Here is a 16625-nt window from a genome sequence, read left to right on the forward strand (position 1 = left end):
ATTTGAATTTTGGTAAATACTGCATTTTGGTTCTATTTCTTCAATGTGGATGAAAAAGTACAATGTCAGAGGCAGAGCAAGCAAAATGTGCCCTGCTCTATATACTTCGAAACCAGCAAACTGCCTGCCCTGCGCTAGCCTCTGGTGGCTACCTACCAAAGGTGCGCTTGGCGGGACACCTGCCGACCAGGTTGCAGGGGCCACTTTCGGCTGCCAGTTGGCTCCACCAGTCAACTTTTTCTCTCCAGCATTCCACTGAAGATCTCCCCTAAAATCAAGCGTGCAAAACAAACAAAAGGACAAGAAACACACTAATCAGAAAAGAATGGTGCGTGGCTCCTAGATACTTTTATTGGGGTTAGAAGGAGTCTGACTCAAGGGGTAATAAAGAGAAGAGGTTAGAACTTACACAGGAGTCTTACCAGATTCTATCTAAGAGAGCTTAAAAGCATTTGACAAGAAATCAGTTAAAGTTTGGATCTCAACGTTAACAGGAATTTCCTATCACTTCTAATAGAAAAACGTGCCATAAAATTCAACTGAATTCCTCACCGGTTACAAAAAATTCCAAATAAGTATATCATAAAAACTGTATACCAACACTTTGAATTTAAGATGTATCCATGATGGTACTTTCTGGATCTTAGGGGGTTCAACAGAAGGTGTCACACAACTATATCACGACTACAACCTGCCTTACAGCGATAGTAAGATACCATTTATTGTAAATGCATGCCCATTTCAGAGACGTTGAAATATGCATCTAAAAAAATGGCACATTGGTCAGTACTCTTACCTGCCTTCCTTAAAATGGATCCTCCATGAGAGATTTCTTTTTTTTTTTTGAGGAAGATTAGCCCTGAGCTAACAACACCCCTGCCCACGTTCCTCTATTTTACATGTGGGACGCCTGCCACAGCATGGCTTGATGAGTGGTCGCAGTTCTGTGCCTGGGATCTAAACCGGTGAACCCCAGGCTGCCAAAGCAGAGCGTCTGAACTTAACTGCCACACCACCAGGCCAGTCCCTCCATGAGAGACTTTTTAAAATCAATGTTACCTAGAAATATTGTAACAAATCCAGAATTTTAAAGTTATTAAAGTATTCAAACCACAATTCCCAAATATTTCTAGATACAGCTTAGTGACAACCTCGGACACTGAAACAGATTATTCTTTTTCATTGTAAAGCCAACGGCTTAGAGGTTCCAGTAGGAAAACAACAAAAACAAAAATCTAGAATGAAATAAAAACCAATTCTGAAATTGCCTAGCCCAAGAATGAGTAATTACTTCAGTGAATACAATGTTTGATAGTCTCAAATAAATACAAATACATTGGCACAAGAAAACCAGATAATTTCAAAAGCACTTACTTTTTAGATGTGGTACCAGAAATTCCAAGATCTATAAATAGATAAAAAAAATTTAAATCTCTATACTCAGCTTAAATGATATGACATTTAACAGATCAAAGAATCAGAGGTCTAGAAAAAGTCCATATTTTGCCTAGGAATGACTGCATTTAGTTTTACAAAAGAGAAACTATGTTAGGAAACATATCCACAAATCTAGCATTTTCTTTTACTTCATGTTATACTTAAGGATCACATTCAAGGTCAACTGGTGTTCAGAAAAGAGTCAACGTAGCAGGCTTGAGACTGTTCTTGGACTTTCTGCGTGGCTGGCATCTGGAACTGGCTAGTAAACTGTCCTCTACACTGAGACAAAACTTTTCCTAACGATAAGGGTGACTTTCTGTGCCTAAACTGTTTGCACAAACAACATGGTTACTGCTGGACACCTGCTTTCCTACTTTGAGTCTGGAATTTTGGTTCACGCTATGCAGAGTGCCTACGTGATCAGTATCCAGAAAAAACCCCGGGTGCTGAGTCTCTAAAGCTTCTTCGGGCACAAACATCCCACATGAGTTGCTGCATTTTCGTATGCTCTTCTCCTCATGCGAAGGAGAGAGCATAAGGAAGTCTGCGTGTGGATTCTTTCGTGCCTGTGTTTTTTCCCTTGATGAGCCAGGTGCATCCTTACTACGCTACTGTGACAAATCTTAGCTGCGTGTACAACTGCGTGCTGAGTCCCATGAGTCCTTCTAGTGACTGTGAATGGGGGGTAGTCTTGGGAACCCCTGACACAACTGGCTTAATCATTCTGCTCTAATCTCAATGTATTTATTATTTCAGCAAATATTTACTGAGCCCCTACATACGCCAGGCACTGTCCTAAGTACTTGGATTACGTCAGGGAAGAAAACAGTCAAAGATCCCGCTCCTGGAGGAACTTGTGTTCTAATGGGACGAGAGGGATGATAAACAATAAAATAATAAAAAAGTAAATTATATAAGCTGCTAGAAGGCAATATGGAAAAACAAAAAGAGCAGGGTAATGAGGATCTGGTGGGCTAGGATGAGAGCGAGGGGCAGGCAGTGTGAAATACAGCATCAGGGAAGGCCTCGTGGAGGAGCGGAGACTTGTGCAAAGCTGAGCAGAGATGAGGGGAAGCACTGTCTAGGCTGAGTCACATGGTGCGCTCTCTGCCTAATGGCAAGTCTATGTTTAACATTTTGAGAAACTGCCAAACTGCCTTCCACAGTAGCTGCCTAGTCTTACACTCTCGCCAGCAGTGTTAGAGGGTTTCAACTTCACATCCTCCTCGACACTGGTTATCATCTCCCTTCTTTACTGTAGCCATCCTAATGGGTGTGAAGTGATCTCGCACAGTGGTTTTGATATGCATTTCACTGATGACTGATGCTGAGCGTCTCTTCACGTGCATATTGGCCACAGATATTTAATCCTCAGAGAACTATTTAAATCACTTGACCATTTTTAAACTGGGTTATTTTTCTTTTCATTATTGAGTTGTAAGATTTCTTCACTTATTCTAGGTACAAGTCCCTCATCAGATTTACGTTTTGCAAATATTTTCTCCCATTCTACAGATTGTTTTTTCACTTTCTTGATGGTATCATTTGTAGCACAAAAGTTTTTAATTTTGATGCAGTCCTATTTATCTGTTTTCCTCTTCTGTTGCTTGTTGCTTTTGGCGTCATATCTAAGAACATTACCTGATCCAAGGTCATGAAGATTTACTCCTACATTTTCTTCTAAGAGTTTTATAGTTTTGGCTCCTACACTTAGTTCCAGGATCCATTGTGAATTTATTTTTCAGGGGTAAGGAGTGTAACTTCATTCTTCTGCATGTGGATATCCAATTGTTCCAGTACCATTTGTTGAAAAGATGATTCTTTTCCCATTGAGTTGTCTTGGCACCTTTGTTGGAAATCAATTGACCATAGATGTATTGGTTTATTTCTAGATTCTTATTCTATTCCATTCATGTATATGGCTATTTCCATGCAGTACCACTTGTCTTAATTACTGTAGCTTTGTAGTAAGTTTTGAAATCATGAAATTTGAGTCTTCCAAAGTTATTCTTCTTTATTCAAGATGCTTTTGGCTATTCATGGCTTCCTTGTATTTCTATATGAATTTTAGGTTCAGTTTGTCAATTTCTGTAAAAAAGCATGCTGGAAAATTAATATGGTGCATGTAGATACACTTTTTTTCAGTTTTAGAATATTATATTTTAATTTAAAACAATATTTACTTTGAGTGAAATTCAAGGGGCTTTTGGGGGGGAATGTAGATGTCTACAAATTTTGATAAATACATGGGTTCATGTAATCATCACTACCATCACGATACACAGCACTTTAATCACTCAAAATATTCTCTTGCTGCCCTTTGTAATCAAAACTTCCCCTTACTCCTGGGGGTTGGTCCAGAGCCAGAGGTGTAGTGGTTAAGTTCGCCCATTCCACTTCAGCAGCCCAGGTTTTGCAGGTTTGGATCCTGGGCATGGACCTAGCACTGCTCATTAAGCCACACTGTGGCAGCATCCCACATAAAATAGAGGAAGATTGGCAATAGATGTTAGCTCAGGGCCAAACTGCCTCACAAAAACAAAACAAAACAAAAACAAAAAAACCCCAAAACTTCCCTTTACTCCTAACCCTGGCAATCACAGATATATTCTTCGTCCCTAGAGTTTTGCCTTAACAAGAATATCATATGAAAATCATGCAGTAAATAATTTTTCTGTGTCTAGCTTCTTTCACGTAGCATAATGTATTGAGATTCATCTGTGCTGTTGTGTATTTCAATAGCTCATTCCTTTTTATTTCTAAGTAGTATTCTATAGAAAGGGTTTACCACAGTTCATTTACACATTTACCACTGAAGGACATTTGGGTTGTTTCTAGCATTTTTGAATAATACTGTTATAAAGATTCATGTACAGGTTTTTGTGTGAACATATGCTTTCATTTCTCTAGAAAAAATACCTAGGAGTGGATTTACTGAGTCATAAAATATGTATAGGTTTAACTATTATAAGAAATTGCTAAAATTATTTCCAAAAGGGTTATACTATTTGGTAGTCCCACCAGCAAAGTGTGAGAGTTCCAGTTGCTCCACATCCTTGTCAGCACATAGTACCGTCAGCTTTGTTTTTTTAAGATTTTTTTATTTTTTCCTTTTTCTCCCCAAAGCCCCCCGGTACATAGTTGTGTATTCTTCGTTGTGGGTTCTTCTAGCTGTGGCATGTGGGACGCTGCCTCAGCGTGGTCTGATGAGCAGTGCCATGTCCGCGCCCAGGATTCGAACCAACGAAACACTGGGCCGCCTGCAGCGGAGCGCGCGAACTTAACCACTCGGCCACGGGGCCAGCCCCAGCTTTGTTTTTTCTTTTTAAAATTTTAGCCATTCTAATGGGTGTATGGTAAGTGAGGTTTCTTTAAAAATTGATATATAATTCACGTCATAAAATTCATACTTTTAAAGAGTAAAATTCTGTGCAAAAAGTATGTTCACAAGGTTGTGAAATGATCACCACACTCTAATTCTAAAACATTTTCATCAACTCACAAAGAATCCCCATATCTATTAACAGTCACTCTCATTCTCTCTTCCCCCGAACCCCTGACCGCCACTCATCGACTTTCTGTTTCTCCAGATTTCCCTGTTCTGGACATTTCATATAAATGGAATCACATAATACGTAGCTTTTTGTGTTTGGCTTCTTTCTCTCAGCAAAATGTTTTCAAGGTTCATCTATGCTGTAGCATGTATCAGTACTCCATTTCTTTTTATGGCTGAATAATTATTTTATGGATATACCACATTTTGTTTATCCATTCAACAGTTTATGGACATTTGGGTTGTTTCCACTTTTTGGCTAATTATGAAAATTGCTGCTATGAATATTTGTGTACAAGCCATGTGGATACATGTTTTCAATTCCCTTGGGTATATACCTAGGAGTGGAATTGCTGGGGCATATGGTAATGCTATGTTTAACTTCTGAAGAACTGTAAAACCGTTTTTCAAAGCAGCTGCATCATTTTATATCTCTACCAGCAATGTATGAGAGTTCTAATTTCTCTACAACGTAGCCAACACTTATTATTATCTTTTTAATTATAGCCTTCCTAGTCAGTGTGAAGTTCTCTGTCACTATGGTTTTGATTTGCATTTCTCTTATGGCTAATAATGTTCAACGGTTTTTAATATACTTATTGGTTACTTGTGTATCCTTTTGGAGAAATGTCTATTCAAATGCTTTGCCAATTTTTAAATTGAGTTGTCTTTTTATTATTGAATTGTAACTGTTTTTATATATGATGGATACAATATGGATATATATGAGATATGTGATTTGGAAATATTTTCCCCCATTCTGGGAGCTGTTTTCTCGTTTTTTTTTTTTTGGTGAAGAAGATGTGCCCTGAACTAACATCTGTTGCCAATCTTCCTCTTTTTGCTTAAGGAAGATTGTCACTGAGCTAACATCTGGCCAACCTTCCTCTGTATTGTATGTGGGATGCTGCCACAGCGCGGCTTGATGAAGAGTGTGTAGGTCCATGCCTGGGATCTGAACCCAAGAACCCTAGGCTGCCAAAGCGGAGTATGCAAACTTAACCACTACACCACCGGGCTGGTCCTTGTTTTTTCCTTTTCTTGGTGGCATCATTTGTAACACAAAAGTTTTTAATTTTGATGAATTCCTATTAATTTATTTTTTCTTTGACTGCTTATATTTTAGGTATTAGATTTATGAAGCCACTACCTAATACAATGTTGTGAAGATTTCCACCTAGGTTTTTTCCCAAGAGTTTTATAGATTTATCTCTTACATCTAAATGTATTGGATTCATTTTGAACTGACTTTTGTGGATGGTAAGGAAGAGGCCCAACTTCATTCTTTTGCATGTGGCTTCCCAGTTGTCCTGCTACGTTTTTTGAAAAGACTGTCTTTTCCCACTTTGAATGGTCTTGGTCTTTTCCCACTTTGAATGGTCTTGGTATCCTTGTAGAAAGTTGTTTGACAATGTATGTGAGATTTATTTCTGGGCTCTTTATTCTACTGGTCTGTATTTCTATCCTTATTCCAGCACCATTTGTCCTGATTACTGTAGCTCTGTAGAAATTTCGACACGGAAAAGTGTGAGTTCTTCAAATTTGTTCTTCTTTTTCAAGATTGTTTGGCTATTCCCCTTGTGGGTCAGCCTTCTTCCACTGAGATGATTCTCAGAGGCGGCTGGCTCCTGAGGGCCATGTGTGGCGGCACTCTCAGCAGCTGCAGGTGTAAGTCCTTTATTTCTGAAGGAGGATCTGGGGGGAACATTACAGTGCTGTGTCCTGCAAAAGCAGTCACCCCTGCAGACTGTCCACCAGTGGGATGGAATTTTAGAGTAGGAAAAAATACTCAAATAACCTCTCCATGGGTGTCATCAAAGCATCTTCACGGATGCCCCCATCAAGGAAGACGAATGGGTAACAAAAGTATGTCCATAGGAAAATGCAAAGAAAAAGAAGTCTGTATCAATGATCTACTAAACTTTTGATAGAGCCGTGAGTAAAATGAAAGGTATTTGCAATGGTAAACTCATTCATCTTAATAAAAAATCAAATTCAGAGTTTTAAGAAAAGCCAATCTTTATAATAGCTGCCCTCGTCTCCTAGGACTCTCTCCTTCACTTACCCAGCTCCAGCCACTAGTCCCCTGGATGTTCCTTGAATATGCTGGGCCATCTTCTGCCCCAGTGCCTCTGCACTGGCTATTTCCTTTGCCTGCAAATGTTCTCCTTCAGGTATCCACATGCTTTACTCCTTTACTTTCCAATTTCTGCTCCAATTTCACCTTCTCAGTGAGGCCTACTCTAACTCCCACTCTGTGGCACTCTCCACTCCTCTTTGCCTGTTCTGTTTCTTCTCTGTGGCACTTCTGACCTAACATACTATAGAATTTATTTATTTGAAAATGTTTAACATTCATCTCTTCCCTTCCTGAGCACCATAAGAACAGAAATTTATACCTGCTTTGTTCATCAATTTATCTCTAGAGCCTGGAAGAGTGCCTGGTACTCAATAAATATCTGTTGAATGAATAACTGAAACTTAATGGGATACTTAATTGGTAAATATGTTACATTTAAGTTACGCTATGTTCTTTTTCACAAATGAAATGAAAAATTAAGTACAGTATTTATTATACATGATGCACTGGGTTTCACACTTGTACATGCTCCCTAATCATACCGTTGGTAATTCAGATTAAAATTGGCATGGGTACTGCTTGCGAGGCAATGGCATAGCGACTGTTTATCTTCCAAGGAATGCACTGGGTAAAGCACTAAGAAATTCTGTCTACTCCTTGATATACTCACCCATAAGTGAATCCAGAAACCAAACATATGAAAAGACAAAGAAAAAAAAATTCACATATGATTCAGTTAAAGAAAACTATATTACTCACTGCCTACTAAGCTGGCAAGAGATGAGTCAAGATCACTCCCGAGGGCTTTGCTTGCTGCCATTGCAGGACTGGGAGGTGCCACTGAGATGGGTGCAGGCTGCCCGGCCGGTGCCACGGTTGGCATCAGAAGGTCACCTAGACCATCGAACACTGGAAATCAGACAGATCAGGTTCAGAATAATTGGGGAAAAAAGAGACCATATGCAAAAGTAAAGGGAAATTGTCTCTTGAAAAACCATGGAAACAAGTGACTATACAGTCTTATCAAAGAAGACATGTAATTCACACTTTTCATGACTATCACACCAAGAAGAACATCTCTACATACGGTTACTCATAAAATATGGAAATACTAATGACCATGAACAAAGATGGAAAAGAAAATTTATGTAATGTACAGGAAAGAGCACAGACTCTGGAGTCGGAATTGGGCTCAAATTCAGCAGCAAAACTCACTAGCTGTGTGACTTTGAGAAAGCGGCTGAGTTTTAGTTTTCTCACCTGTAAATGGGGAGAGTACCAATACTATATGGCTTTGCTGTGAAGATTAATTAGATAATATACAGCCTGTCTTTATTATAATGCTTGCTCTGTATGGGTACTCAGTAAGTGCTAGCCATTGTTACTCTCACTAAAAACAATCACTAAAACACTTCTTATTCAAAATGGAGTGATTTACAGCAAAGCCTAAATGATTCGCTCTGAAATCCTATGATGCATACTTTTAAAATAATGCTTACATGAGAAAAGAAGGCTAAATCTCCTAGTTTCCTAAGAAATCAGTGTCAGAATAAAACCTGATCTAATGATCAGTATCTAGTAATAAGTATCTGAAAAACAGTTGACCATATTTTATAAAAATTTTGATTTTTTTCTCTCATTATAGCAATCACTTTTGGTTCTAACTTTAAGGGCATATTTAAAGTAAACACTATTTTAAGCATTAGGAATCATGCCATTATTGATGGTTCCTGATAACCATATAACAAATTATCACTTGTTTAGTTCCTAGAATACAGAAAGACCATTCAAAATGCAGATTCATAGGATTTGCATAAGCTATTGCCAATCTCTTATCCATGTCAAAAATTTTGTGGTTGTTAATTTTTACCAAAAAACTATACATGTTTACCATAAATACTACTATACGAGAACTCTAAACTGAAAAAGGACAGCATTCAACTAGGCACTGGCAATAGAAGCAACCAAATTGTCAGGCAGGGGATATATTTAGGGTGTTTCTGAAACACATTTAATTGCCAAAAACTCACCAATTGAAAATTTGTAGTAAGGACCCAGCATGGGAAGAGTAGAATGGAAGAGAATACAAACAAAATGACAGCAGGATGACAGGTTAAAGGCAGGCAAAGAATACTATTTGTGTCTCAACTTCATAAAACCAAGGGCCATGCAAGCTTCAGAGGGTGTAAGCAACAGCAGTGGGAATGTCCACACATTCAGATACTGTATGAAGATTTAGCACAAAGTATTTGTTTTCCCTTAGCCATCTCTAAACCATGTGCATGAAAGCTCATGCAAACAGATGGTGTGAATGTTAAGTTAGATTTCTGCTAAAAATCAAAAACAGAAACACAGAAAGGGACTGTAGGTTATTCTCAAAGCTACCAAAATGTACTGAAAATATTTACTTAAGTTACAGAATGAGACATTAATTGAACAATTTTAAAACCAGGTTATCACTCAATATTTGCTTAAAAATTTCCTGCTATCATACTAACCTTAGGTGGTATATTTTATTATCAGAATAAATACAAAGAATGTTTGAAAATCACTGCCTTACCTGATGGATCAAAGGAGCTGCTGCTAGAAGTTGAAGGCGTTGTTCCAAAAGCTGCCTCAAAATTGGGCTGTAGCAGGTTATTCTGAGCTGGAGTCACTGGTGATGGAGAAGGGGCCATGAAAGAACCCCCAAATCCTGGGAAAAAACAGTTCCAGAAAAATATAAGCAGAACCAACTAACGGTGGGTAAAAGCCATTAAAACAGAGTCACAAAAAATTATAGAAGACTGAAAAGCAATTGAATGCACATACATGAGAAGTCAATGACACCTGGGAAGTTAGTTCTTTAAAAGTTTTTCAAGTATGTTGATATTTGTCATGTATTAATGAGATTTAAGTTAATTAGAAATAAGCACACAAGAATATACACCCCTATTAAGACAACTTGTGGCAACCAAGTCTATTATTACAATCGAGTACATAAAGCTAAGAAGGTACTACCAGGGCTAAAATTCAGATAATTATTTTCATTATATCACATTACCATTAAATCACCATACCAGGTCTAGAAAATGCTTAGTTGTATACCTTGGCTCAGTATAATAATACAAATCAGAAAACTATGCATGCACTCTGCCACCAAATCCTCCTTAATTTCTTTCCTGCATGTTCTAGTTCCATTCCTGCTACTGCCAAGTTTAGCTTTCCTCCTACCTCGCCCCCCAACACAGTTCTCAGATTCCTCAACAGTCACCCTGGAGGGCTTCCTGCCTCTAGTCTGGATTTCCTTCCATCTAGTCTCTGCAGTGCAGCCAGAGTGATCTTTCTGAGTGGAAAATGTTGACAAAGTTACTTCTCTAAGATCCTTCATCGGCTCCCCATAACTTCCAGATTCATATATAGTCATGTGCTGCATAACGACTGTGTGGTCAATGACAGACCGCATATACAACAATGGTCCCATAAGATTAGTACCATACAGCCTAGGTGTATAGCAGCCTATATCATCTAGGTTTGTGTAAGTACACTCTATGATGTGTGCACAATGACAAAATCGCCTAAGGACACATTTCTCAGAACGCACCCCATTGTTAAGCGACGCACGACTGTAAAGCAGATTCCTTTGTGTAGCAATCAACCCTTGTTTCTCTGCCCACTGGCCGCCTCCCCTTCCTGCAAACGAGGCTGCAACTGTAACCCGCTATCACAGTGGATCAGTCTCCTCTGGGAGGACTTGCCTTATATTGCCACCCCCTGCTCCCAGCCACAGCCACCTCCGCCCCTCCCACACCGGTGCCAGTGAGCAATGTGCTCTGCCTCTGTGTTCTCAGCACCTGGAACATTTCTCCAGCCTGTTCCCATCATGCTTCTTTAGTCCCACCCCCAAGTCCCCACCCTGGGGACAGCTTTATGGTGTCAGGAACTGTATCTTTTCTTGCCTTTTCTGCTAATATTCAGCATAGTGCCTAAAACATGGAGTTAATGCTTATTGAATGAAGGATACTTTTGAATATAAAAGGTAAGGAAAAATCAAAGACTACTGTACAGTAAGCAAACCTCAAATCAAATATTTATCTTTTGAAGCCTGGAAGCAAATCATTTCTCTTAATCAATGGACAGAAGTAGAGCTCACCCATATCGCTTCTGTACAAAAATAAGCAACCTGTGAGGGAAGTGATTTCTTAATAAGACATTAGATGATCTTCTATTATCAAAGAATTTATTACTACCAGAAGTCTTTCTTATACTCAGCTTGGGTGTATATTCCTTTCTAATCTAGTCACATCTTCTCTTCTTCATAAACTGCTTGCAAAAACATAAATAATCTTTCAAAAAATCCTTCAGCTTACATTCCATAAAACCAATTTATAATTTTGAAAATGACTTCCATTGAGATTCTCTAGTTACTATTTTCTAAAACAGGTAATAATGTTCAAGGCATGTTGCTCCTGGAAATTGACAGTGACATGAGTTTAGGCTTTCCTTGTATATGCATGAAAAATTGCAGTTTGAAAAATTATCACCTATTAGAAGATGGTATTTAAAGATGGCCACTTTAAGTGATTTTAGTATTTGAGTGACATAAACATCATGTAGCTTTACTCACTAAAGAAAAGACATTTTCTAGATCTTTGAAACTAATATTATTATGAAGAAAAGATGGGCTAAAGTAACTATTTTTGTGGATGTGACCATTTTGCTTTTAGGGAGACTGGCAGCTGTGTTAATTCTGATTTTTTGAAACTTTCCATACCTCAAGTCATAATATGGCTATGGCTAAGTTTGATAATTATCCTATGGTGTGGTTCTCTTTGTTATAGGTAAATGTGGAGACAATTGTACTTGACTCTCAGTTTCTTAAAACTTGGCCAAGAAGAAACAATTTATTCTACAATCACAGCATATTAGTTTTGGAAAGGGTGTTAGGATCATCTGATTCAATTCCGCCTTTCCATGGCTGGGAGAAGTGGTGCAAAGAGAAGTTAACACACCTAGTCAAGATTCAGTAGTAGGAAGAAGAAAACGTGTTTCCTATGTAAGTGCTATTGAGTTTCATAACACAAGTAGGTCATGTCCATAGGTGAATAAATAACACTATTCAATGAGAAAAAAATAGTGCCTTCTGTAAGAAAGTGAAGGGTAAAGCTGACACTGGCATGAGGTTCACCAAGTGCCAGGCACTGTTCCAAGTATTTTTTTAGGTTGAACCATATGAACCACATTAATTGCCAATATTTGACCATTTTGGGCCTATTAAAACAGCAATTTTAGGGGCCAGCCTGTGGCCGACTGGTTAAGTTCATGTGCTCCACTCTGGCAGCCCAGGGTTTTGCCACTTCAGATCCTGGGCACAGACATGGCACTGCTCATCAGGCCATGCTGAGGTGGCGTCTCACATAACACAACCAGAGGCACTTACAACAAGAATATACAACTATGTAGTGGGGGAGTTTGGGGAGAAGAAGGAGGGGAAAAAAAATAAGATTGGCAACAGATGTTAGCTCAGGTGCCAATCTTTAAAAAAAAAAAAAAACAGCAATTTTATCTTTCAGCCTAAAACATACATTAGGTCAATCCTCACAACAACCCCATGAAGTTTCACAGAAGAGGAAACAGGCCAGAAAGTCTAAATAATTTGTCCAAGGTCAAATGACGGCAAAGGTAGAGCCAAGATTCCACACAAGAATCTTCCAGAGCCTGGGGCTTCTTCACCACAATACTGTGTGGTCTCTTCCCCACAGCCAGGAGTGATCCCAGAGTCGCACCCTTCCTTAGGTTTATAAACTCAACACATATCTGGAAAGATGAGTTCTTTCTGTTACACTTAGTTCTTACGGAGCAGGTGCCCTCACAAACCTAGACTAATTGAAAAGCTACAAAGTGACACCCAATAACCAACTGATTATCTTAAAGAAAAAAATCTACTGCTATACTTTAAATGGAGACCTCAACAGGAAAATTACAGACATTAATAAGCAGTTTGGGGAACTTCTGTTACATGAAAAGTTTTAGAGTCCTCACATAGAGGTAAGTCATAAGAAAAGCCAAACCACTAATCTATCTTTCTATATGGTTCTAAGTTACATTAAGAAAAGTGTTCTATGGAACTGAAACTAAGGGAATAATAAGGCTTCCAGCTGTCCTGCAGGCCCATTTGGACTGTCCTACACTATAACTGAGTTGCCACTCATCTTCAGGTGCTCAACCATCTAGAGACACACTGCCTTTTATCCTATATGATTAGTCTTATGAATGTATCTTTCTAAAGGGGCACAGCCTGCATACTTAACAAAGTTCTATTAATACAGACATATCAAAACTGACAGTCTATCCAACACATCATATCACTCAGGTTGGAAAAGGGAAATTTTAAAACTCTTGGTAGGTAAACCTACTCCCACATATACTCCCTCCTCCACACCCACATTTGCTCCATTATTATCTTAAAGATGATGTCATCTCAATTATTCCAGTGGTACAGTCAGTTGTTAACATATTCCACTTACTAAGGTCAATCTGAGATAGTCTATATTTCTAGAAATAACAGCCTGAGAGCCCTTTGTCTACCACCTTTCAGACTGCTTTCCATCCCCACTGAGGATGAAAGGCTTCGTCCTCTGCAGAACTTCCCATTTAGTGGAAATTGTTAGTTATTAATCCCACACTGGATATTTTTACATTTTAAATCAGTTCAAGGACTTCTGTAGCTGAGTTAAAAAATTAATCCCCCAAAATTGTCATGTGGTTAACAGAGAATGCAAAACTACATAAGACTGGCCCATATTCTCCCCAACCTCTGGAATTAAAGATAGGATGTGGCACACTCCTATGCCAGTACAAATTTTTGGTGCAGTCACCCCAGAATTGTGTCTATTATGGAGGAACATGGTTTTCCTGCTTGACATCAACCTCAGAAAGTTAGGCATATCCTTCAACACACCTAATCTCCCTCAGTAATCCATTTTTACATCCATCATCCAGGAATCTCTCTCTATCTTTCAAACATCTATATTTTCAGCTGGTGTATCTTGAGAGGAGTTTGACAGCTTTACTCTTCACTGTGTGATATAGTATTTCCTTTTATTTGTTATAAACTTAACTCTCAAGTTTCCAGCCAGACTCCATCTGAGATAATATCTGCATCCTACCAGTAATCTCAAAGACTTGGAGAGAATTATTCTATTCTGTCCTCACTGGTCACAACAGTTACCCTTTCTAGGATTTTCTCTAGTTTCACCAGGTTGGGTACACCAAAGAGAACCTGAAATTTTTATTCAAGGGGTAAAAGACGATAAGATAATATTTCATGCACAGTTCAATTCTGGAATTGGTATTATCTGATAGATCTAGAAGTAAATTTGAATGAAGAATAACCACTTTTTATGAGATATGCTCATTTTTAAGGGACTATCCATTTAATTTTAGTTTTCTAGTTTTAAATTATATACCAATTTTTGATAAAGCTTTCTCCTCAATTTTAAAATGATCCTTAATTTTTCATTTAAAATCTCTAAAAATAATTTTTAACATTATAGTACATACTTACTGCATTTCCCTTGTTATTTACATGTAAATTTATTCCCTCAAAAAAATCTAACTTTAGTCAGGCATGGGGTGAGAATCCCCAGTCCAGCAACCAACATTACTTTTGGACAGTCTAAACCTCCCATCACTGTGTCTATGTATTATTTTTCTTTTTTACTCTTTCACAAAATAGTCTTATTTCTAAAAGCCAATAATACCAGATTCTAGAAACTCATAAAATAGAATTTCTCTCTCTTTTTTTTGGTTTACATTCCTACTTTGAACCTGATTGCATTTGTGTATCCTTGTTATTCCTTGTTATCTATGATTAGGTTCATTTATCTTTAAAAAAAAATGTTCCTCTTTATTCCAATAGCCTGTAGACTTAGCTGATCTCTCCCCATAGATACACACACAAGTATAACACAAGGGTTAAGCTTCACTGTAAATTATCACAACACAGTGCCCCAAATATTTGTTCTACCATTGATATTCATTAAACAGAAATGTCTGGGCAATGAGAAAACTCAGAAATGGCCACTGTCAGCTAGATTACATACATAAATGTGAGAGTGATTTTATGTTGTGTATATTAGCAGGGTTTTCTTTTCTTTTTTGTCTGGGAAAGTTGCTTCTAGTTCAATAGGATGAATTATACTAATATGCCATGATATTCTTCAGCGAGAACATGGCTTCTTGTTGTGTTACCCGAACAAATATGAGAGATGTTTTTCTTTTTTTTTTTATCACCTTTATTTTTTTTTGCTGAGGAAGATTTGCCCTGAGCTAACATCTGTGCCAATCTTGCTGTATTTTGTATGCGGGTCACCACCACAGCATGGCTGCTGATTAGTGGTGTAGGTCTGCGCCCAGGAACCAAACCCAGGCCACTGAAGCGGGGTGTGCCAAACTTAACCACTAGGCCATGGGGCTGGTCTGAGAAATGTTTTTCTATAAGCAAAATGAAGGGAAGTATGAAAAACCAGCCCAAATAATTGAGATCTAGAGAAGTAATTTAAAAATTAGAAAATTAGAAGTAATTTAAAATTTCTTCCATCAGGATATAAGGTGAAAGAATAGTTGGCCTCATGCCAGACACTCAGATATGTACAGATCACAAGAATTGCCTGGAAAGCAAACTAGACAACAGAACCCATTTACATCTATTTACATTAAAAATTAACTTAAATAGAAAAAAATACAGAAAAAAGAAAATGTACACAAAATCCTCTTCCCATCACTGAAACAGTCAAGATGATGACGTGGAAAAATGAGAAAAGTCCAGTCAATAAAACCTATGTAAATGACATTGCCACTTTCATCACTGATTTTCTCCTCTTTTCTATCCCATTTTACTAAGATTTCAGGACAGACAACACAGGAGAGTAATTTAAGCCTACTTTTGGTGAAGTGGCCTAACTTGCACTTTTCATGCACATCCCCTGCTGGACCCACGCATACACCAGGTTGTGCAGCTGAGGCTCAGGTACCTGCTGCTATACTCCATGGTAGGTGACAAAGCCCTTCCTGCTCGTTCCGGGTACATTTTAGATCCTATGTCATCCCCCAGGATCAAATGTCTCAGCTCTGTCACTGACTTCTGCCTTAGAATCAGAATGGAACACAGGCTCTGACTGGCCTCTCTGCTCCTGTTTCTAGTGTCCTCGGCTCTTCTGGAAAGACAGTGTCTCAGGATGCAGCCCTGGAAGCATGGAGAGGCTGGACGGACTGAGGACACTGGAGAAGACAATGTCACTCTGCAGCACTGGAAGTGGTCAACAGTGGCTGACCACTCTGCCAGGCTCCTGTCTGCTAGGCTTCTATCTCGCCCACCCTGGAAATAAGCAACAACCCTAGGCACCTTGTGCCAATCTATCCACACTATGGTCTTGTTGAATTGGGATCATTCCAGAGGTTTTCAGACAGAAAAATGATCAGCTAGTTAAAAACGTGGCATATGCAGCAGCAGCTTCAACCCAATGGTGACAATCTGTAACAGTTTCTCCTGGAGTGATTCATAAGTTACAG

At 38.6% G+C, this 16625-nt stretch overlaps 1 protein-coding gene across 50 annotated transcripts in view; it reads right to left on the reverse strand.

Moving 5' to 3' along the window:
* The window catches only part of SNAP91 (synaptosome associated protein 91), a 141696-nt gene that overhangs the window by 18354 nt on the left and 106717 nt on the right, over positions 1–16625 (reverse strand). For 46 of the 50 annotated variants that reach the window (XR_011422578.1, XR_011422577.1, XR_011422576.1 and 43 more), the window contains 4 exons: positions 9634–9768; positions 7833–7982; positions 1375–1405; positions 157–268 (listed from right to left, as the gene is read on the reverse strand). Coding sequence is in view for 42 of the 50 variants with exons in the window: in XM_070225264.1 (XP_070081365.1) it covers positions 157–268; positions 1375–1405; positions 7833–7982; positions 9634–9768 (428 nt within the window). In the remaining 8 variants the exon portion in view is untranslated. The remainder of the gene's footprint in view (positions 1–156; positions 269–1374; positions 1406–7832; positions 7983–9633; positions 9769–16625) is intronic. The other 4 variants (XM_070225241.1, XM_070225240.1, XM_070225238.1 and 1 more) reach the window with 1 other exon arrangement.

The sequence above is a fragment of the Equus caballus genome, chromosome 10, assembly GCF_041296265.1.
Source record: "Equus caballus isolate H_3958 breed thoroughbred chromosome 10, TB-T2T, whole genome shotgun sequence".
NCBI classification, from domain to species: domain Eukaryota; kingdom Metazoa; phylum Chordata; class Mammalia; order Perissodactyla; family Equidae; genus Equus; species Equus caballus.